The sequence below is a fragment of the Heliangelus exortis genome, chromosome 2 (assembly GCF_036169615.1).
Source record: "Heliangelus exortis chromosome 2, bHelExo1.hap1, whole genome shotgun sequence".
Lineage (NCBI taxonomy): Eukaryota > Metazoa > Chordata > Aves > Apodiformes > Trochilidae > Heliangelus > Heliangelus exortis.
In genome coordinates this window covers 67,878,519-67,903,448 of record NC_092423.1, presented here as the reverse complement: position 1 = coordinate 67,903,448, position 24,930 = coordinate 67,878,519, and the positions used below count along the sequence as shown (strand labels likewise).

Here is a 24,930-nt window from a genome sequence, read left to right as displayed (position 1 = left end):
AGGCAGAAGTACATGAATCAAATGTGAACTGACACTTTCTGGAACTCAGAAGAGTTACACATAACATCAAACGAGATGAGATATGAAGTTGGGAAACAGTATGGCATCACAGCTGTAGCACCATTTTTACATGTGATTTGAATAAAAATGGCCCATGGAAGGGTGCTAAGTGGTCAAAAGGAAGACAGAGCAGCTGTGCATTTTTAAATTTGGAAACTGCTGCTTTCCTCTGGGGACAGGGGGAAGCCTCCTCTAAAACTTAGGAAATTTTCTTAATTCAACAGGGATTATATTTTTAACATGTTTTGTCTCATTAATGCTATAAGCACATATATGCTACAGGTAACAGGAGAAAGAAAGGAATTACTAATTCAAGCTTCACATAGAAGGCTGCACTGAATTTGAAGTCTTTTCATAGAAAAATAGGGAAGGGACTGAAACACTTTGATAAAATGAGAGCCATCCCACTTACACTGAATATTGCATCATATGAGGTGCATCTAACACATTAATTTTATTTTGGTGGAGGATATTATTAGTTGAATCCCTGATGACCCTTAGGAAACTTCCACACATTTGCAATTGGCTGTAAACTAACAATAGCTGGGAGGAGCAGGAGAAGGTAAAAAGAGAAGACCCAGAACTCATTGAGCCTGTGCATCTAACTTTGCCTTCATGGTGAGGAAGAGAATCCCACTGGAAGGATATGGTTCAGCCTTCAGCAACAGCTAAAGTGGCCATAAGATCTGGCTACTTAGGCATGACTGGTTATTATTTTCTTGCTGGGGAGGGGGTGTTGAGTTTGAGGTGTTTTTATTTTTGAATGCCCAGAATTACCCTCTCAGCGGAAGTACATGTCAAACCAGAAATTCTGGTGTTGTCTATGGGAATTTAAGTGGGGCTTTTCCCCCTCCTTCCTATATAAACTCTTAATTTCTGCCCACCCTCCCACTCCCCCGGCAAAAATCATCATCTGCCCCTTATATCAGCTTCTTCTGACAAACCACTACTGAGAGCCTCGAGTCTTGACAGTCCGTAAACCATTTCAGTTTTACAGTTAATTAAGCCTCAAACCAATTTCCTATGGAAAGAAAGGTATTTCAGGAGAATAACAAATCTGGAGTGACCACATACTCTGCTGCAATGACAGGAAAGCAACAATAAGGAGGAGAGCAACATGTAACATCCTCTTCTGGGAGTACTATCAAGAGATGCTTGTGCTGCAGATTCTTGAACTCACCTGGAAGAACGTGGTGAAGAGAGGGGAAGTCTCAAGAAGTCTGGTTGCCGGAGAATAAAGTAATGTAAATACCAAAATGAGTTTGTCTTTTATTGTACCTGCAGGGATAAATAGTGAGTAGAAACTATGCAGAGACTATATTTATTTCAAGAAATACACAGGAAGATCAGGTGTTAACATTTACTTTTATTTATAAAAAAACTGTAGAACATATTAAATACAAACATTTGGAAAAAGCAATCAAGGCTTCGCTAAGATGCCCAGGAAGAGGAAGACAGAGAATCAAGAAGCTTACCAGGTTTAGAGTTTTTAAACTAGCTGAAGTAATTACTATAATTTTCCACTGACTTCTTTATAGGCCGTGGCAATCATAGAAACCAGCGTTATTACTGTCCTTTTTAAAAAACAGAGATATGATTTGCCATATCTTCCCACTCAAAAATGTAAGGAAGCAACTCTTTCCAGCTTAAAAATCAGGGTAATAAATACTAATATATTTACCCATTACCTACATTGTATAACACTAAACATCTGCTTATAATCACACATGGATATCGAGTTTAGCCAAATCAAATCGATTGTACATTTTAAATCTGGATATCCAGTAAGGTGTTACAAACTTTATATGTTTTCCAGTGAACATCAAAATGAGGACAGTGTTATGAAGTACAGAAACAAAATAACTGAATGTATCATCTACACTATGAATGCCAACTACTAAGAGGAGGACTGGGATCTAGTCATGTTCCAGATAGCTGGAAAGTCCTACAAACTGCCTCTAGAAGGCTGGTTGGAAGACAAATCATGTCATGTTCTCAGTCTGTGTTAGCTCCTCTCCCATTCTAAAAGGCCAAAGGTGGGATCTGTAGCCAACCTCTTTTCTGCACCTTGTGGTAATAAATGAGTAAACTATCATCCTGCTCTCTATGTTGGACAAACCAGATCTGAGTTTTCTTAGACTGCCATTGTTTTTTACCACTCTAAAAAACAGTGTACAGTAGAAAGAGACCACTAAACAAGATGCAGAAGTGACTACAGAAAGTACCTCTTCTGACTTCTAAAGAGAGAAGTATTTCCACTTGCTGATAATATGGCAGCCCCTCTGTCTTCCTGATTTACCCTGTTATCTGCTTTCAAGCTGCAGTATAATGCTTATTAATGCAGCTATATGGCCTTAAAGCCAAAGTCAGTTCTAAACAAATCCTATTTGCAGGACTGACTCTTTGGGAATAGCCAAACTACAAAAAAATCCAGTACAGAATAATCTTGGACACACGCACATTAACAGACGTCTCCCATTCTGTCTTGTATTTCTCAGAACAAAGGAATTGCCAACTTACCAGCACTCAAAGGGTTACGACTGAAAGGACAGGAGTGCCAAAAGTGTTATGGCATACCTGGAGTGACGGGAATCAGCTCCAGGATGGACTGACTGGATACCTGCAACAGCACAGGTGGGACAAGCTGCACACGCCCTGTTATGAGTAGAGGGTTGAAGAACTGGACCAGCATCCTGAATGTGTGGCAGACCCTGTTACTGGGAAAGGGTTTTCCAGTTACCACATCCACATGAGCACAGAGAGGACTGCCAAGGAGGGCAATGCTGTGCTGGAATTCCTAAAGAGCCAATTAGTTGCAGATCAACACTTTCAAGAAGGGCTAAATGCTTCTCCTAACAGGCAAACACAGAGAAGTTGGATGGATATACCAAACAGGTATTGGTTCATTTAGCTACAAGTTTGAAAACAAAGCCAGTTCCAGCACCTTTCCCAAATCCAACAGCATTCCTTACTTCAACACAGACATGATTACCTCGCTGTGCTCAGTACACTTAAAGCACTTAGTGCAATGACGCCCTGATGCAGACTTGGACTCAGATAAAGTAATCAGGCCAGTTTCACCCCATTCCCTTTTATAATTTTTGGCAATTATTGATATACTGGATCCATATTTCACAAGCCAAATTATACATTTTTTGAAGATACTTAACAACAGATATTTAACAGCCAGAGTTTCCTTGATGCCAAAAAGCCTTGTTCCAATCCAGGGAATTCACTGCCACCAAAAGCAAGCAGGAAATCACATGAAAAGGAATCTTGTGAAGGGACGGAAGGTTAGAGTACTAAAAAAATCAAAACACACAACAGTCTATTTAATATGCTGACTGCTTGTCAATCAGTGCTCAGCTTTCAGCATGATTTATATCACGCTTAAACAAACTGGGGGTTGGTTTTGTTGTTGTTTGTTACGTATCCTGGCTGTTTGGAAGGCATTTTTCATTTAATGCAATCTTTACTAGAAACAAACCTCTAGAAACATCCTCTGAGTCAAAGACAAGAAATCAGAGTCTCTGCACTGGTGCCACCGCCCATGACACCATCAAAAATGGATATACTGCCCAGCATCCCTGGGGACATAAGTTACACTTAGAGTAGACTTGAGTCAGGCAATGGCTCCATTCCAGAAACACACCATGTTACCAAGAGCAGAGCATGGCCCCTAGTTTTAACCCTAGTTCAAAATATATTTTACAAATGCATTCCTACAAACCTGATCACAGCAAAATATGTAGTGGCTTTTAAAGTGGCAGAAAGCTGAAACGATTCAGTTTTTTAAAAGGTGAGAAATGTGGGCAATCCTGAAAGAACACAATAAACTTCTCAAACGCAGACATTTGTGAAATATACGTGCACACACGCTCTCCTTTGCACACACACACACACACACACACACCCAACTTGCTTCACTCAGTTTCAGATTAAGATTACACAAGGCAATTTTCAAGGTTGCATTTACAACCACAATGACAAGAACAGCATTTGAGGTAGCTGAAGTCAAAGAGCAAACCACAGCACAAGCAAAGAAAGAGGTGCTTGCACTCACACCGAGCCCACTCTTTGGAGACATCGTGTGCGCAGGGCGTGTGTTGAAGAGGCACGTGTTCCATGGGGAATGAAGTTCAGTGGCACTGGAGACCTGATAAAACTATTCTCCAGAGAAGCCTATGTTGGGAGACCAGATGCACAACCAAGGGACCACGGCTTAAAATCACTGCACATCAGCTGAGCTGCGGTCACAGTCCTGGTGCTCTCAAGCCTGTGGCAGTTCTGCCGACAGCTCTGTCTCACGTGCACTGAACCAAGTAAAACTGTGGCAGCTGAAATTATTACTCAGTGCTGTCTGTCCAACTTCTCTCCTAGATGCTACTGTTGGTAGAAGGGTACCTACCTCCCTTGCTTCAGCTTAAAGCTCTGCATTAAAGTTCAATCCCACCCCCCCAACAGGAGCACCAAAGACACAGACCTGAGTTCCCTCCTTCAGGTACAAAACCATCTTAGCCACACTAAAGAACAGTGCAAAGATGTCAAACTGCCACAGCTTGAATCACCAGACTTCATCTCTCAGAGCCCTTTGCTAGCCTACAATGAAAGAAGTTGAGCTAACCTCACAGCAAATGCTAGGCAATGTGGGCATAAAGGGATAATAGCTGTGGCTGGCTGATAGACTGGCACAGCCACAGGAACTGGACCATGTCTCTGGGCACACAGAGAGCTTGATCCTGCCCAACTTTTAATAAAACTGTGTCAAACACACTCATACACACACACACACACACGCAGAATGTAGTATTTTCATCAAGAAGCTTTCTAAAAATCAACTGTTTGCATGACTACTGCTGAGCATCTTGAAGATGGGATGGAAATTATGGCAAGATGTTTTTCAAAGGTTGAAAGGAAGAGATCAACCTTCTATGATTAGGTCTCTGTTGTGTAGTTGCTGTACGAGAGGGATGGCACAGATGAGAAGTTGTTATTCCACTGTCTTCCCCCAGTATTCTGATGCAATTCTGCCTGCTCTTTATATTTACTCAGAAGATTTTTGGCTTCTTGCAGATCCTGAGAAGAGTTTTCCCCATATTCTTCTTTCAGCCACTGCCTGAACTGCAGAAATTGAAAATACATATGTTATTGTTTGATCATGTTGTATGAGACTAATGCAGAAATTATACTAATCTAAGAATACAAGCAAAGAAAAACACTCCAAATATTGCATGTCCTTCAACAGCAACACAGAATACACAGATACAGGAACACACACGTGAAATCACCAAGATCCTTTACACCCTCTAAAATGAGACACCATCATAACAGCTTGGCTGACTGGAGTAATACAGAATAAGTAACACCCACTGGACAAGAACATCCAGGAGTTAAAAGCACCTTCCTCCTGTTGCATATACAAACAATAGGGTGAATTAGCATATGATCAGCCAACTAGCTGGCCCAAGTCACAATAGGCTGCAAGAAGTTTGAAGATCACAAAGTGAACCACTCACGTGTTGTGTTTATTTTTTTAAACCTGAGCCCACAAGCACAAGCAGTAAAAAATGTACTGTAGCTATCTGGAATGATACCTTCTGGGAAGAAAAAGCCCAGGAGCTTAAGAGCTACAGAATAGGGCACTATATGTTAGTGACATGAATGACCTCATGGTACATGGTTACAGATGTAGCAAGTCCAGTTGAAGGTCCGTCCAGCTCTGTATCCTCATATGAGAGTAACCAGATGTAAATGACAAGGAATGAATCAGGAAACGGCAGGGCAATAATGCTGGGACATTTTCCCCAGTAATTTCCTCAGCTTCTAGCAATTTTCAGCTCAGGTGCTTTCCGAGTACAAGGCATTATCTTTGTGACTGATAGCAACAAATGATTTTTTTTCTATCATGGGATCACTGTTTGAATCCACACTTTTTTACCACAAAATATCTGAATGCCAACAAGCTCCATTAAGTATGTATTGTATAAACCCTCCTCCTTTTCCTTGATTTGAATCTGCCACTTGATAGCTCCATCTCACACTACAGGGAAGAGTGGAAATCACACCTGTTTGCTTTCTCTATTACACTCAGCTTAATAGATCCTATTCCATCCTTTTCTGTTATTTCTTTGCCAGCCAGCAAATTTGAGTCCACCTAAGTAATTCCTGACAATCTTGTTGCTCTCTGTAGAAGCAGCAAGTAGACACCAACCTTAACTGTTCTGTCCTAGAGGGGATAATATGCATTTTTCAAGCCTTAACTTTCAAATCTTAGTTCTCCTTGGAGCTCAAGGAGAACAAAATAAAGGACATTGGGAGACAAAACCTCAACATAGCTTCTCCTTCCCATTCCCAGAATATCATAAGGTCCAGAGTCAAATCTGAAGCCTCAGGCTACCATGTAGAAGCTTGGAACTGGTGCAAACCATGTTGTGACCTTAGTGACTAAAACCCTTCCTAAAAACAAGATAACCCTTCCTAAGAACAAGATCAAAAGGACCCCATTCCAGAAACCTATAGGATACCACCCTGCAGTGGCACAGCAAAACACTCATATTGCTGATATCTGAAAAAAGTTCACACCCTTGGCAGGTTGCATGATTCCCCTGAAATCAGGTGTGTAAACAGACACCTGCTAAGGATGTGGTTGCTGTTGAGAGACAGTAGGAAACTACAGCCCAGCCAGTGACTACAGGTGGATATTTCTTTTTGCAACCCCCTGCCTCCCCCTCAGTGAAAAAAGGCAGAAGGTGCCATCCATGGTGAATGAAAAAAAAGAGACGTTACTGTCTTTATCAGGCTATTTGCATATAGCCTTAATTGTCACTGCTGTTAGCCCAGACCAATTAGAGTAGAAATGACTGTAAGGGAGGAAGGAGACAAGTCTGGGAAGTCCCCCTCTGACTTTTGTCTCTTGAAAATCAGTTACTCTACCATTTACACCAGTTCCAAACGATCCAGGAAATGTTCAGTTAAATATTAAAAAAACAAAAATATTTACAGTTGCAAATTGCACCGTGCAAAACAAATGCATATTTCTTAACTGAGCTTTCTGCAGCAGAATGACAGAGATAGAGTTAAAAAAACAAACCAACATCCTTTGCCTCACAAATTTGGCTTTCCAATTTTGGTTTGGTTCTGTTGCTGCTGATTTTTTAATAAGCACAAAGAGAGAAGAGCAATATGCTGAGCAATGGAAAACAGAAGGGACAGCCAGAGTAGGCTGTTAACATAAGTGGAAGTCATTGGCAACCCACAGGGAGCAGGTCTTTTGCGTGGGATGGTTCTTTTTAGGGGAAAGAAACTATTTTCTGTTTCACAAAAAAAAAACTTTGCAGTCATACTGTTCCCTCAATTCTCCTAGTCCTACAAAGCCTTCAAAGGCTAAGAATAAAAAAGGGTCAGCTTTGAGACTGTTCTACACATCAGAAAATTTATTAAGTCTCAGCCACCAAAGCAGGAAGGGAACATGACACATAAGTCATCATGAGAACCTAATTTAAGTCTTGGATAGAGAAATTTCTGATTATTACTTCTTTCCTGCTTACTATTCCAAATAAATGTGTTAGGGGGAAACCCACTATTTTTATGTATCTGGTACTTAGAGGTGGGTCTTTCTGCTGCATTCTGAGTAACTCGCTTTTTAGCTTTCCCACATCTAAAACACTCTTGTATTGTGTCATAGCACCCAGAAACCAATCAGTGGAGGGAGACCACAACTGGGCAGGAGGCTTGTCCAGATGTTGTCTCTTCTCCAACCCAGCATTCCTTGATACCTTCAGTTCTATTCACACCTTCCCAGTGGAGAAGGCGAGACCAAGAAGTCACCCCCGTCAAATAAAAAACAAACAGTCAGATAAACCACCCAGACCTCAAAATAATGAGCATGACCTGAGACTTGGGTTGTGTTTCACAGCTCAGTTGCCTGTAGTTCATTTACCTGGTGTACATCATGTTTTTCAAAGTCCTGTAGCTGCCTCTGGAAGCCCATGTTAGGATTGGCACAGGATCTGGCTGCACGGACAACAGACAGTGCATCTTCCCAACCAAAGTCTGTGATGGTCATGATGTAGGCAACTACCAGTGTTACACTCCTGGAGACACCTGCAAGGCTGCATGGAAAAGGAGGTGCAATAAATTGAAATAGGGCTGTACTCCATCTGTCACAGTTGAAAACATCATTTCCCAACAGCAGACTGCTGTGTTGCTTGCCACCAGGAAGAACTATTACAATACTTGAATTAAAAGATTTTAGTGCCGTTTCCTCAATTGCATCAGAACAAATCCATCATAAGGTCAAGGAAGTTCTGAGTGGCTATTGAGAAGGGAAAGGAAGAACTATTAAGTCTTCACAAAACCAGAGGACAGTGCACATGTTCTAAGTTAGATCGGGTTTTTAATGAGTCAGAAGTAAGTCATCCACTTTCTTTTGCTTATATAGATCAGAGCAGTGAAGTAAGACTGTTCCCTCTCCACCATGAATAAAGGCTTCAATTTTATGTTTTGTCCTGTTTTTTTCTCTTCCTGCTACCCCTGAACTGAAACACTGGGAAAAAAGTAACAATAATTGGCTATTACTGGTTTGACAGCACTGAATAAAAACCTCCCAACTATTACTATTGTGAGTATAGAGCACGTGTTTGAGATAATTGCACCAGACTCTTTTACTTGTCATTTTGAGAACATTTTAGGCCTTTGAAATGCTTCACAAATTTAGATATATGGGTTTTTTAATACCCTGTCAGTATTCAGACAAATTATCCCTGTTCTACATGCACGGAGACTGACCAAATTACTTGTGCACAGCCCTATCATAACTTAATAGCAAACTGAGGATTTATGCTCAGGGTTTGTATACAAGTCCAGTGTTCAACTCGTGAGATGACTCTGATTCTAGACTCAGATAAGTCAATCAGACATACAGCACAAAAACTGCAGAGACTACAACCAATAGCAGAGACCAAGAAAAAACACAGCCTTGGATTTCCTTTTCTATTTTCTACAGTGCAGGATCATCTCTCCAGAGACTTGCTGTTAACAAATGCAACAATTGAACGATTCAGCAGTTTAAAGAAAAAAGAGGAAAAAATAAATTTCTGTTCATAGGAATTTTTTTAACAACTCTCATGACACCGAAACACCCGTTTTAGAAACCAATCATTCAAATTATGGAAATCACATCTAGAAATACATTAATATAATGGGAAATAAATAATATGTCTTTAGCTGATGCATTTGTAGTGAAATCAATCCTACAAAAAGGTTTGATAAGAAGAGAAGGTGAAGAAGAATTTCTTGGGCTCATTTTATCTCCAGGCAGTGCCCACCCCAGTGACTCAAAATTTATTCTTCAAATAAAGGGGGAATTTCAGTCCAAAAGGATTTTGCTATAAAACAGACAGAAGCACTAACATCATTAAAATGGTGAACGTCCAAATCAAGGTAGAGAAACCCTTAAAAAGCTTTTTTAGCAAGTGGTATACATACCAATGAACTAGGCAGCCTTCACCTGTAAGTCGGCACTCATGGATAAATTTGATACTCTCTCTGAAATGTCTTGCCCTGAAAACAGAAACAGAAGAGGGATGAAGAAAGTGCTCTATTTAGTAAAATCGCTACTTATAAAGAGAAAAATGTATTCGAAAGCTCACTTAATACTGTTTCTAGAGTTTAGAACTGAATACAGGTCTTACAAGGTAAAGTCAGTGTCTGTCACTAAAATGCAAATCTCACTGGCATAGTTATTCTACACTCTTCTTGAAGAAGAAACTGGTATCTTAGGCACTACAGTGTGATAAACATTAACAGACCCTTCATTCTGATGACTGTCAAGTTAGTGCTTCATTTGTGTTCTATTCCTTTTTAAACTAGTATCTTGGCCTTGCATATGCTCAGATGTCAGATGAAACTCAGCACAACCACGTCAACAGTTCTCAAGGTATACAGCCCTCACAAAAAAAGCACAAAAAGGCATCATCCACTGGCTACTGCCAGAACTTATGCTTAGCTTCGACTTTACCTCCTTTTTCAACCCACGTACTGGGAAGCATTGACATGATAAGACCTTGGGAACATGGAATCTCTCAAGAGACCTTTTGTTTTGCTGTGAAAGAAATCACAGTTCAAGCCCTAACTTCTTCATTTCCTTCCAGTTTCCCCACCTCAGACTGTCCTTATTAAGGGCATCAGTCAACCCCTTCCTAAAGCCTACCTTCTTAAAAGCAGTGGAGGGGAAAACTTGAAGTTTACAAACATTAAGGCTTCTACTCTCAGTATCCTTTACACATGCCTCTTAATTTTAAGTGGGGTAAGTCTGAAGGGAAGTAACTGGCCAGATTTCATCATCTAAGTAAATCTGCAGCACTGCCTCTTTGCACCCCAGACCCAAGGGGCTTACTCTACCTCTGCCTTGCAGACTGCAAAGCCTTTGGGCTGCCTGCAATTTGTTGCAGGTGCAAGGAGCACCTCTTAGTTCAACAGGGAAGGAGTTCACTGTGGCCTTTGTATGTTACTGCTATTTAAGCCTGCAAGCAGCAGCAATGTATGCAACCCACTGAGAAAGAGCTTCTTCAGGGGCAGTCAGTACCAGTCTTATTGGCAAAGACAAACCTGAAAACACCCTGGGCTCAACACCCATGAGACACAACGTCCTGTACTCAAGATGTTTCCCCTCTCAGGGTGAATATTATACCACAAGGGTGAAAGAAAAAAAAAACAAAACCTCAGCAAAGCACCAGCAGCCACACAAAAATCAGGAATACCCACATAAAAGGAAGCTTCCCTTCCTGCCCAACAGTGCAGGTGCTGATACTATAAACACTCAAGATACAGAGGAGGGCAGTGACACAACAGAATGGCAGTGCTCATGGAAACTGCAAAGGCAATGATGGTTAAGCTGAAATACCTAAAGGACTCCTTCTCTGAGGCAGTTCTTGCATCACTAGATATAATAAGAGAAGACAGAAGACTTGAGTGACTTATTTGGAAAATCTCATGTCACTATGCAACCTCAAGCTTCAGGATGGCATTTCCTCTCAGGATTTTATATTTCTTCAGAAACCAATCAAGTATGTGGGATAAGTGAAGAAAAGGGACAAAGCCTTACAAACACATTTCTACTCAGACCATCACTATCTCCAAAACATTTTCGCTGACTGAGTTCTAACAAATCATGGCATTCGGTTCTGCCTGGAGGATGTGAGTAGCTTCACATAAATGAACTCAGAAGACAAATGAGATGTTGAGCTGTGTGCACAAGAGGTGTTGCTATTGAACAAAGAAGAAGCACTTATCTGAGACTGAATGGATCAGCCAGATGAAATTTGGTTAAGTCAGATTGCTAACATCCCAACCTCATACACCCATCTTTCCTCTTTCTAGAAAACCAGGCCAGTGCGGCTCCAAGTGAATTCACTTCAATCAAAAATTAAAACAAATTTTAGTTAAAACAGCTCAATGCTTTGGCTTGAAAAGGATCCGCAAGTGAACATAACACCTTTGTAAGGTATTAAATATAGCTAGCAGCGAACTCCATCCACTCAGTTTTATTTGCCTTTCCTTACTGCTGACACTCAGTCTGCTGAAACAATGCCAAGTGTAGCCAGCTGTAAATGTTTACAGGCATTCATTAAAATGAGATGAGAAATAGCCAAGCTTAGCATTAGTACTGCTCTGTAGAACCTTGGCCCCTCCTCATCTTGAGAGAAAAGGAGAAATTAACTCCTCCACAACTCTATGGTATCAGCGTCTCCACTGGCTCCAACAGACAGTTGCCCAAACTAATTTTCAAAGTTCTGGTACAAATTATATTTACCCAAAAACTAAGACTGAGGACCAGTTAGCTGTGTGGCAAGTGCCAGACACAAAGAAGACTGGCAAGTCTAACCACAAAACAGTTGATTACCATCTGTGACAGGAAAGCCCTTGACAAATGTGTTGATTTGCAGGCTATTTGTTGGACTTCTAGTTACTTCTAGACAATTTCTTACACGCTATCTGACTTCACATCTCCCAGATTATAGCTGGGTCCTGAACTGCATCATCTTCACAGTGGGAAAACACCACAGGAAGAACCAGTACAGTGTCCCTACCATTTGTTGTAAAAGTTATCTAAACTTATGCATTAGCAAGCTGATTAATCCAAAACTAGGTTAAGGGCAGAGTTATGATTCACTTGTTGCTGGTCAGACTTCTACTAATATTATAAAGGTTAAAAAAGAAGTATTGAAATCAGATAGAAAGAAGTATCTTGATGTTCCTTTCCTTCAGCAATGTAAATACAACAAAGATTCACCTACATTTCTTAACAGGTTTTCTGGTTTCTGTATTATCACCACTAACAGCCTGACTGGTGGAGGTTCATTCCTCAGAAACACATAGTCTAAGAGAAGTAGCTGGAACAGCGCAGGAAGGGAAGATTTTACTTCCATAGAATTAACATTTTAGCAACAGGTTCTACAGGAGATGACATTTCTGGAGAATTCAGTGGTCCAAGGTAAAATTCTCACAGTCCAGGGATAACACTTATTTACCATTTAGGAAGCACCTTGTGTCCCAAAAGCAACTGCTTGATTCGGGTGCTTAGGACAGGCGGAACACAGGAGTAGAAGCAAGCTTTAGTGAACACCCACGTGTTGACAGGGGAACCCCTGCTGTATTTCCCTGGCAACTCATTCCTCTGAAAAAGGAAGGTCCACTAAATGAGCTTACTAGAAGTAAATTTGAATTACACACACGAGAAACAAAAAAACTGAACTAAACTGAATAAAGAGCTCACAGCCCCAAAATTCTGTGGGAATTTTGGACCTTACCAACTTACCACCAGCTGCGAAGTAGCAGCAAAGCTCCTGACAAAGCTGCTGTTGGGAGAGACAGAGAAGGCAGCAGCATGTACCTCTCTGCTCAGTTGTGCCTGTCAACTATTCCTAAGAAAACACAAGGACCTGCAATGCAGAATAATTTTTTTTTTTCTTTTGGCTTGTCTTGACAGCACCAGAATTCTCATCCTCTTTTGAAAGACAGAGATAGATAAAGATGATGTAGAGGAAGCAATTCCCTTTCCTATTCCCCAGCTATGCCTCCCTCTGCAGAAGGCACAGGCTGTACTGCCAACTGCTCCTTGATAACACTGTGCCAAATCCTCACAGACTGAACAGGGACATCTTCCTCTTGCTTTCAAAAGACTGTAAAAAAGGCAAGCATTCTTTGCAAGCATCATAATTTGATTCTACTTGAGGATCTGGACTATATAAAGCAAAAAAGAAAAATCAGTTACTCATCAAGTTTTATTTTAAGTGATAAAATGTATCAGTATTACAAGTAATGACGGTTGCTTTTAACAATGTGATACCAAAGGAAGTATTTTAGATGCTTACAGCATAACAGAAACAAAACACATGCAAATATTTATCTTCTTATAGAAGCTTTAAGAATTTTGGTACTGTGCCAGACAGCTCAAGGGCTGGAGGTGGTTTTTCAGTGTAACTCCTTGATATATTTAACTGTGAGGGAGTGGCTGAACTGTAGATTGATTAACATTCATCATAAATGCCATCCTTCCTCTTTACATTCCCAATTGATAAAGATCTCTATTAATAAAGGAAGCAGACTTGCAGAATATTTACAGAAATGCTAGAGATCTTGCAGTGCCAACAATTAATATGACAACATGTCAATGTTTGCCTCTAATATCTTTTTTTCCTTTCCCAAAAGGATTTTTTTTACATTTATTTTTATTTTAACTATTAAGGTCATAAAAGTTGCCCATGACAAAGTCAGTCAGCTGTCTGCTTTCTGATTACCAATTTATCTTGAAATTTAGGGCTTTGGGGCATTTTTGTTGTGGGTTGGGGTGGTGGTAGAGTGTGTGTGGTGTGCTTTTTTTTCCCCTTCCCCTAAAAATCAAAACAGAAATGTAGAACGAAAAGGCAAATCACCACACATCAAATGCCACACTGGAATCCTTCTAGGGTATGAGAAACACATACTCTAAAAATATCCCCCGAAAGCATGAGCCAGAATATTGCTGTGATGTGAAAGAAAAGCAGTGCCGCATTTCCTTCTGTACCTACCAGGCCTCTTTCAACTACTTGTTTCTCTACACTTGGTAGCAGGATGTGGCTGAAACCCCCCTCACCTCTCCCCAGCATAAACAATGAGCTCTAGAAGAAAGAGTTGGTCACCATCCAAGTTCTCTTACAAAACCTGTTTTGATTTCTCTTCGGAATCAAGACTCGCTATGCTCAGTGGCTCAAGATACTAAACCAAAAGGCAAGTCAATTAGAGTTTGATGAGTGTTAGAGGAGATGAGAAAGAGTGAGGCTGAGGTACCCCAGTTTCAGTACATATATCCTCAAGGCAAGAGTCACCACAGAGCAGAAATTCCCCACCATGCCAGCCCACTGCTCAGAGCAGCAGGGACTCCTAAGGCAAGTTCAAGAAGTCCAGGGCAGCCAGCTGAAGAGGTAGTTTGCACACTGGGACTTTATCTTGAAGGCCCACTGTAAGGAATGTATTTCAACCCTTGAAGTAACAGGCTGCATACCTCTCTCCAATATTTTCATTTTGTTAATGTCTGGAGACAACGCCAACAGAAAACAGCAGCCAAGCAAAAGGATTTACAAAAATAGTGGCTAGAATAAACTGAAAAAAACTAGGAGCAGGCCCACTGAAGAACTCCTGAAGTTCAAGGCTACAAATTAAACATGATTATGTACTGACTCCCCTAAAAATTCTTACATACAAAAAGCAGGGTCTGAATCCAAGTGGCTAGAATAAAGTGTTACCATGTTTTCTTAGCAGATTAAAACCCACATTTGTGTAATCCTTGTGAGAGATCAGATTCAGATCTTTCAGCTCACTGTAAAACAGGCATCACGGTACTGAGGAATTTCTGGGGGTTTGCGATTTATTTTTAAAGAAAACTTACAAGTTCTGTGAGGGTGAGTCAGCAGCAGGAATGCAGAGATACTTCATTCCCTGTGTAAAGAAGGAAAAAGGAATGAGAAGAAAATATCCAAGTGGAATACATTTATCTACCACCATTCAAGTCCTGCTCTAGACTGATGCAGCTTTACAGACTCTGAAGAAGGCACACTGTTAGTCAGACAAGCAGAGATCATCTCTATGCAGCCAAATTTTAAAACTGTTTTCACATCTGCTTTGATGTTATGACACCAGCACATAGCATAGTCATGCTTATCCCAAAGCCTAATAGCAATTTTTTTAAAATAAAGCATCTTGACTAAAAATGTCTCTTTTTCAAAATCTCATTTTTCTTACATTTCTAGCAAAACAAAGATTCATCTTCTCCCACCCTTCTTTTTTCCACAAACAGATGCTACAACCTAAAACTGTGAGAAGCGGTTTCTTTTGATCCCATTCAATCATTTTTCTTTACCTTGCTGATAAATCAAGCAAAACACATTTCAGAGATGAAGCATGATCCTCGTACGCAGGCTGGCTTTTATTTTTGGGAAAATTCAAGGACAATTGCAAAACTCATACTTTTCTTAGCTAGCCTCACACAAAGTTAGCCTCACTTTCTCAGTCAGGTAGTATAAATTACAAGATTAGGGAAGTTAGATAACCATTTCTGATGCATTAAAAATGTTACTAGGTATATTTAAAACAACACTATACACTACTGCTTTGCATTGGCAACGCTCACTTTAACTGTCATTTTATTTTCAAAGCTTTTTGCCCTACGACTGTTAATAAAAAGAAACTTCTGAAAGCGTATTTAGGTAACTTCTCAAATAGGACTTCCAAGAATAGAGGCTGCAGCTCAGACAGAAAAAGTACATTGTTCACTGGGAGCCTTTCAACTTATCTCAGATGCAGTTATAAATTTTTCAGATGTACTTATAAAGATAATGATTCACACCAAAAGGTCCACCATAAAATGTGCCTTAGCTTATCTTTCTGTAACAATGCAAAGCCCTGTCATAACCCTGCACGTTCAACAACACACATGAAAAGTCACACATTTATCTGTAAGAGATCCTTTGCCAGCAAGGTGAAAGGCAGTACATGTCCACAAAACACTTCATTTGCAAACTGGGATGGGGGTTGAAAATGTCATTGCTCAGCTCCAGAGGCTGCCTGAGACAGCATCTTCTCCAGCACCTCCTTTGCTTTGGTGGCTCAGAAACTTCTCTTTAATTTCTCCTATGTGCACCATGTTACCTCACTTGCCATTATCTTACACCAAAAAGCAACCCCTTTTATAAAAGGTCCTGACCCTTGGCACCCTAAAATACCACTGTGCAAGATGCATGGACTTCACCAGTATGACAGAAAGGATGTGGTGATACCTCATACCAATCTCTTCACCACCACTTACACGTGGCACCAGCCATTTTCTCAGACCACTTGCAGCCAGTGTCTTCCTCACAGCCACACAGATTTGAGGACCTGCCCTGTCACCACCGTGCTTTTCCAGACTTCTTCACTCTGACAGGTCACCCCCAGCATGCCACAACCAGAGGAGAGCTGCTTCTGACTACGGTCATCTGGTTTGGGGAAGGCATAGTCAGAGCAGGGAAGTCTCAGCAGACAGTGCCAAGCATGGAGATGGAGACACGGCAGTGTCCGATGATGGAAAATGTACCATCAGGACAACACCAAGCCAGTGGCATTTTGCATGAAAGCAGCATAGAAAAATGCAGCTGAGGGGAGAGAGAGAATGAAGTCAGCTTGCAAACCAAAGCAGCTTGCTGCTGGAGTCAACAGCATCGACAAGTATTAGTCCCTCCTGCCTTGTATCAGGAAAAGGGATGCCTGCTGTGGGAAGCCAGGCTGGCTACACAACCATAAGCTGATCCACAACAGCTTGCACAGGTATATTAATTTGGAAAGACATAGCAGTAATATATATATTGATAGGCTGTGGAGCCAAGGATGATAATTATATTGTGACAGATTAATTATGATAAGTATCTTGTATGACGCATCTGAGAGGTTTATCTTGAATACTAGTATCACTTCAAGTGACTCACTCCAGTAGAATGAGGGCCTGTGATCTGAAAGTAAATTTACATGCTATTCTTTCCTCCACACCTCTAGACAACTCCATGCCACTAATTCTGCACCACCAAGGGAAAAAAACAGGAAAAAAACTGAAGGCAGGAGATGAGCTAACTCTGAAGCGTAGTACATGCCAGAAGGTTCACTCCTTCAGCATGCACTGACACAAGTTGTTCCACAGATTTTAGAAGCTATGGCACATGCAGAGTGCTCTTCACAGGCTGAGTGCGGAGGGGTTTTCAGATTGTGTTCACTTTAAAAGCAGAAGTAGCACCAGCACAACCTTTAGGACCCACAATGTTCTTTTTTTGTCATGGCTGGCTAGTTCCCACTACCACAAGCAAGCATGAAACTCGCCTATGAAAGACCACACACGTTACTGAATGGCTCATCCAGAGCCTGATCCTGGAGGTCTTCACCACTTAAAACTCCCAGTGAAGCCCACAGCACACTTTTCACTGTTGTGATCACAAATGCTCAGCAACAGCTATTAGCCTTATTAATACAGCTTCTCAGACAGGAGATTTCTAAAGTTACTGGAATTTGATATTGTGACCGATGCATGTCACTTGTATGGTGCTTTTGGAAGGCTGTGGTGATGGACTCCTCCCTGTGAGGAAATAATCACACACTCAACTCAGAAATAGTTAGAGGTGGGATCTCACAAGTACTGTGCAGGTGACCTAATCTGAATCCCACAAAAATCAACAGTGAAACTCTCAGTGACTTCGACTCAAACAGTTTGGTCAGATTTGGTAACTCCTGAGGATCCCACCCTACCATCAAGTTTTGCTTCTCTTGGTTGATATAGCAACCATAATAATAGGTTCAAACATCTTGCATCAAAATCGAACACCTGAAATACAACAACATGAAATTGTATGGGGAAAGTATTCATAAATGCAACTCCAAAGGAATTTCTGCGTAGATGTGGAAATCAACATCTGTTGATTGCTGGAATTAGCTTTTCGGAGCTTATGCTGGATAGATTTTCTTTTTTAAACATTGGCAATGGAAAGATACTAATCACTGAACCCTGCTCTCCATGACTGTTCAGAAGAAAACCCAACTACACAGAATCATGTGTCTGTTTGTGCCACAAGACTATTATCCTTCCTCTGCACATACCCTGCAGATAACATCTAAGAATTGTCCCAACAGGATCTTTCAAAGCAGAACAGCTTATGCCAAACAAACAAGTAAATATCTACAACATTTTAGACAGGGTACTAAGCATGCAAGAAAGATAGACACATCACTATTTTATTACCTAGCAGTTTGTTTGCCCCTCAGAAACTGCAAAGCAAGTAAATGTAAGAAGGTAACAGTCACTGAAACAGCAACTAAACCAGAGTAGGTTAAATCAAGAGCCTTTTCAAGAGTCAAGCAGACCAGCTCCTGGTGAAAATTTCAACAAATGCTGCATCAGTACCTACCTTGCAGTTTCATTAAATAAACTTGAATATGGTTGCAGATGCAACATCCAAAGTTGAACCAAAACTGCATATTCATAATGATGGGAAGACAGATACAGATTTTATGTAAACCATATGGAAGTCTTTATTTTATTAATTCATTTTTTAAAATGAAATCATTCTTACTCCCTAGGAGTGACAGTATCTAAAAATTCTTCAGTGGATGAAGGACAAGAACAATTTAAAACAGGTATTTCACCAATTCATCTAGACATGCACAGAATAGCTACTTGTCCCAAAACACAGTATTTGTTCAAAGCAAAGAAAAAGGCTTGCAATTAGAAACCTGATGAAAAGAGAAATAGGTTTTTAAATACTACATGAAATAATACACCCACTTTATTTATTGAATACTGCTAATATTTTGTTATTCAAACATTTCTTCAGATGACAGCTGTGTCAGTCATGTCTTATCTCTCCAAACAAGTTTTCTTCCCAGACTACCCACTTTTTTTTAAAAAAAGCAATCCCACCTTTTTGCTAAACAGAAGTTCTGAATGTTCTCAGGTAATAAAACATGCAATACATATGGAATGTATTCAAAATCAAGCTCTAAAGTCAGTAAGTTGCTGAATGCAGCTTTCTTCTGCTCATCTCAATTCACTACTACTTTCTACTTGTTACTTTTAAAACATTGCTCACTTTCCTTTCTCCATCCATCACCTTCACCATCAAACAGCCCTACCCTTCAACACACACACTTCTCCAAACCTACTCCTTACTCAAACAATGATCCTAACTGATGCCTTCACCAGATAAAATCAGTACTCCCATATCTCTTGCTGTATTTAACCCGTCAAGATTACACCCCTAGAATCCAGTAAAATAAAACATAATTTACTTTTCTGTTCTCTGTTTCAGCAGAGTAACCACCAAAACTAGATTTCTGCTCCCTTAGGCCCTGAAACTAAATGCTACAGTTAAACCGATACAGTGAGAGCGAACAAAACTAGAGCAAGTATTCTGATTTCAAGATTGTCAAAGTTGAAACAAGCGAGAGTTAAGAAATATTGCTAAAATTCACTGCTATTTGACAAACAAAAAAAAACCATTTGCACGATTTCAACACATTCTAGAACTGTCAGTTCTGCTGCAGTGAGTAGTAAAGTGTCAAAACCAAAAATGTTTAGGCACACACACACATAGGTATGGAGGCTTTACTGGTTATTAACAGAATTGCAGTCATTTTCAAATCTCTAATTATTTTAAAGATCAATCTACTAAGATTGGAAACTCACATCTGGAAAAGTCAGGAAGACTATAGAACTACAGCTCTGTAATATCACTAGCTTTTAAATAAGCTAATTAAATCTTCATTAGTAAATCCAGTATTTCATGTAGTGCTCAGGAAACATAGCAGTCCAGTTCAACGAACACTGTTTCTACTCTACTTATCTATTATTTATTTTAAAAACTCCAGTTTCATTTTAACTAAACTTGTAAAAATTGGTATTTGGGTTTTTTTTAGTAGAATACATAGAATTTTACAGTAGCAAAATGACACATCTACCAGTGCTGCATGTCAGATAATGGGTCAGTGATTGAGAATAGGATCTCAGAGCACATACAAAGTTCATTGTTCAATACCAAGAATAATTTCAACTCCCAAATGGGATAAGGTGCTAAAAGTACTGCAAGACAAATGAGCACCTATATGGATGTTTGCTCCTTTGTAATGATCAAAGACATTCTGAAGTCATTGAGAATGATGCTCAGATTTATTACTCCCTAAATCACATTAACATGCAGCTTATCCATGAAAGAAAAACTGTCCAGTGAATTTTATACAAAACTGAGTACTCAAGCAAAATAGTATGCATAAGAGTAAGACAAAGGACTAAAAACGCTACTAATTTTTTCATTTAGTTTAGTGGATTTTCCAAGTAATGTTTTTTTACAGATATTCTCAGAACCTTGTCCCCACCACTACACTATATATATTTCTCAGTGTCTAGTCAGGACTGGAAACATGAATCCAGAACTTCAAATGTTAAAGGTAAGAAGAGAGGGCAAAGAACCTAAAATGACAAAATTTCTAAAGGCAGGCAGTGGGGGGAAGGGGTTGTAAAAAAAAAAAAAAAACCAATTCAGAAAGAGCAGGGTTGTATTTTTGGCAGTAAACCTCTATTTAAATTTATGTAAAGATACTATCAACGACTTCCAAGAAATTTTTTTTAGAACATAAACCCCTAAACTTAAATTTGTGAACGCAGATGCAAATAGAAAACCTCCAGCACCTGGCAAGTTCTTTCAGGTTAGTCAAAAACCCTGTGTTAATTTGAGTCGTCACATCAACAGATGAGGGCAGGAGGACTTATTTTTGTTTAGGGGCATTTCAGCAAAAAAGCTCAAGTGGAGAGCTGCCAGCACAAAGCTCCTTCAAGCCAAGCCAACAAGAGTTTATCAAGGGTTTTGTCCAATAATGCACCACACTGAACCTGCTAAAGTGAAAACCATTTGGCCGTTTGTTTGTCCTTTCAGTTACTTTCTGTAGCAATCACCATTGGTGCTGATTTCATTAATGACTCAGAGAAAATACATTTGTGTTTCAGAAAAAAAAAAAACCAAAAAACAGAAAAACCTACTAATTGACTTTAGTGAACAGAGTCAGGTTTGTTTCTAAAAAATATTATAAATGAAATTGAAATTACATGAAAAAGATCAACAACAAAGTGGTAAGCTCCTTCAACAGAATTTGTACTACCTTGAATAATACTATAGTTTTTACAAGTCATGGTTTTGTTTGGAAGTAGTCTCAGTGACACTTTTCAGAAGGCCATAGCATTAATGCTGGAACATTCCAAGCACATATATAAAGTGTCCTGTTAAAGTGTGCCTTCCCCATCTCTCTATCACCCCTTTCTAAAATGATAAAAGAGATACGTTGAAGAGTTAGGAATTCTGCTTGCGCACATGCTATTCCTAATTCTAACACTTTATTACAATTCTAATCTGGCTCCCCTAATGGAATGCAGAGTACAAGAAAAACCTAGTGGGCTAATCCTAAACTGTGGTTTATCTCCTTTAGGACACACCAAGAATATCTGAAGGGCTGTATCAGCTGAGAGGAAGGACCCTGTTAGTTTGCCTTGATTAGATGATATATTCAACCCCCCAAGCAAGTCAGGGCATCTCTAACATCAGAGTAAAGCTTATCACCCTTGATCCCTAACCCTCAAAGGGGGTTTCTGAGTACTACAGTCAAACATACCCCACCTGCCTCTCTCTTTCATGGAATGATGGAACGTGACCTCTACGCCCCTGGAATATGCTCAAATTATATGTGTGATACCCTGTGATCACCTCTGCACAGAGCCAATCAGAGCATTTGATATTACAATCAACACTGTATCCAAGCAATGAGAAACACCAGACATTTAATGGTCTAAACATCCCTCGTGCAAACAGCCTGACACTGAAAGCTTCGAAGGATCCTCTCCTCCCTGCCACCTGGCACTATGAGAACATCCTTCCCCCAACACAGCTAGCGAGTGCTGAGCAATTCAAACACTGAACTAACTCACTGCATCACCACAGCATCTCCCACCAAGCATAAACTCATGATGAAGGCCTGGTCTGACACACTTTAAAAGCTGCTTTGCGACGGCCTCTCGGAGGCTTTTCAGCAGGCTACCAATGTAATTTTGAAAAATTAGACAGAGCTCCCAACTTCACTAGCACACCCAATGCCAGACAGGGCATTACTTCAAACTGCAGAGAATCTTCTGGTGCCGCTACACCCGAAAGAAAAATGGTAGCTATTTTGCTCAGAATGGTCTTCTGAAACATCTCATGAGATGTTTCACCCTGAACATGAAAAGGCAGTGAAACATCACAGAAGAAAGTTGAGTTTTTTATTAGAAGTGTTTGTAAACTTCCTCTTGACAGTAGCACAAAGGCAGCTTCCAACACTGATGAAATAAGACCTTAGCACTATACACACAAATGTAAGTCTGACTTGACTAAATTATTAATTAGCAGAGCTGATCTTTATACAACAGCAATGATCTGGTGATATGATATTAGAAACCCCAATTTTGAAGGCTGTTTTGTCATTTCCCTCTCTAATAGTTTCTATGAGTCTTTGGGCTGGATACCAAAGAAAGCAGAGCTCATGCAGAGAACATGTTGCTAAACCATATTCAGAAGAGACTTCTCTCATAATGTCATTAAGAAGCAATGTTCATATATGAATGAATGGCCTCCTACAGGTCAAAGCCTCTGTATGCTACCCAACATTGTAATGTGGTTTTAATAGACTGGTGGGTCTCACTGTGAGCTCCATATGTCCAGAACTAGCACATCCTTTTCTTTAAAAAAAAAAAAAAAAAGTAGGGCTGACTGGTTTCCCAGTATTTCCCTATTTAGTTATTTTGTGTTAAGCAGAGATATGCTTTCTGGACTGGTGCCTGTGTGAGGATACATCTTCAGCTCACAGAACCAAAGAAAGCACTATGTCAGCTTCCAGAACTTAGATAGTTATCAGCTGGGGGACCTGGGGGTACAGCACAGCAATTCTTTTTTCTGTTTTAGCACAGGCTAATTCTTGTTATACATGAATATAAAAAATTCAGTCAGTCCAGAATGGGCAACCATGGAAGAAAGAAAAAAGTTTCTAGAATCTGGTGCTGGAAAGAATCAGAAAACCAAAAGGATATTATGATCTCTCCCTTCAAAACTTCACTAAAAGCTCCCACATAGCAATCCTCATCATATTAACTGCTAATAGCAGATACAGTGGGTTTCTATAACAAAAACCAAAATAGTTGAAAAAATACTATTCACAAACTATGTTAAGCAGATCATTTGCATTGTGCCAGAGCTGCACATAATAATAATAAATTATATACTATTATATTAATTATTAGAGAATATAACTTAGTTTTCCTTTCGTAAAAAACTGCACATGTATAGTCTAAAGATCTTCTGTAAATATGCAAGTCACTTCCAGCTAAGACTGCATTAAGATTTAAAACGTTCAGACAGACCTGAAAAATATGGAACGAAATTCAGATCTTGATGCAAGCTGATACGAATGCATTATCTACACCAGGTCTGCAGGCTATGCCCATTTGATATTAGAAACATTTCTCAGTTTTGATAGGTATCCAGTCATGTAGCTCTTCACTGTCCTCCTAAGGTCTGGATTTATCAGCTAGTGATACACTTTTCTTTTTTAATTCATTAACTTGGTCCAGTACTTCCTCTTGTGATTTCCCTAGCTGCAATTTTTTCCATCCTTAACACCTTACAGGAAAGGTGTATCACAGCATTCAGCAGTGATAAAACTGGTGCAGAGGAGCTATGCAGCTTCTGAGTAGCATCCTTATTTTTCTACAATTTCTATTTCTCAGACTTACTGGTTCTGTTCCAGTTAGAATCTTTGTGTTACCTGTATTTGGTTAATACATTTGACTGTTAACTCAGGGAGTATGAACGATTGTGCTAAAAGATCAGCACAGATCATTTTAAACTGTGATCTTCCCTTTCAGTTCAGCTTCCTATATATTGAATATTTGAAGACTTATTTTTACACTTTAATTAAATTTTTTAAACTTGCAAGGAAAAAATTATTTTTCATAAGATGGCCTTGACTGTGAATTTTTTTATTATTAAAGAAATAGTTCATTTAAGTTGTGCTGGCTGCACAAGTTAACAGACTGGACAAGAAAGAAGCTCAGACATCAATCATCTCTTCTCTACCTCCCCCACCCCTCCCACAAGACAGGGGGGTAGATAGTCATCCACTTGATAGCCATCCATTCAGGAAAAAGGGGAGAAAAAAACCACTGCTCTGGAGCTAGTATGTGCCAGATTAACACCGTATTATTTATGACATCAGAAAATAACAAAAAAAACCCAAACCTGTCCTCTGCAGGTGCTCTGGTTAACTATGCAGAATGAGGGGGAACTACTAGCTACAAAGCTAGTATTTTAAGTTAAAGAAGATCAAATTTTCAGTGAATAGGATCAAATAAATACTTTTTAGCAACCAGAAAACATTATTGCAATATTTTAAAAATTCCATACACTGCTTTAACATCACTCTTATTGTTTGGAGAAGAAATACCACAAGCAGCAATACTTGAAACAGAATCACCTCTGCTATGCAAGTATCACAGGGACACAGACTGGCTGCTCACATGAAATGGAGATGCCTGAAACAGCTGTGAAAGATGTTTGAGCAGAGAGATGACAATACCCTCCGATCAAAAAAATCAGTCATGTTTTGTTGGGTTTTCATTTACTGATACTTCATCCAAATTACTTGAACTGTAATTGAAACCACCACATATACTGATATACTCTTTCCTCATCTGAAAAAACGACACACTAAAAATAAAACAAGTATTCTGCAGCAATAGAAAAC

General features: G+C 39.7%; 1 protein-coding gene across 14 annotated transcripts in view; it reads right to left on the bottom strand.

Annotated features, from left to right (window-relative positions):
• Positions 1–1,406: 1,406 nt before the first annotated feature.
• The window catches only part of DUSP22 (dual specificity phosphatase 22), an 80,873-nt gene continuing 57,349 nt past the window's right edge, over positions 1,407–24,930 (bottom strand). For 8 of the 14 annotated variants that reach the window (XM_071736537.1, XM_071736539.1, XM_071736538.1 and 5 more), the window contains 4 exons: positions 14,987–15,036; positions 9,547–9,621; positions 8,000–8,171; positions 1,407–5,181 (listed from right to left, as the gene is read on the bottom strand). In XM_071736537.1, coding sequence (XP_071592638.1) covers positions 4,996–5,181; positions 8,000–8,171; positions 9,547–9,621; positions 14,987–15,036 — 483 coding nt within the window. In that variant the 3' untranslated portion in view covers positions 1,407–4,995. The remainder of the gene's footprint in view (positions 5,182–7,999; positions 8,172–9,546; positions 9,622–14,986; positions 15,037–24,930) is intronic. The other 6 variants (XM_071736545.1, XM_071736544.1, XM_071736548.1 and 3 more) reach the window with 1 other exon arrangement.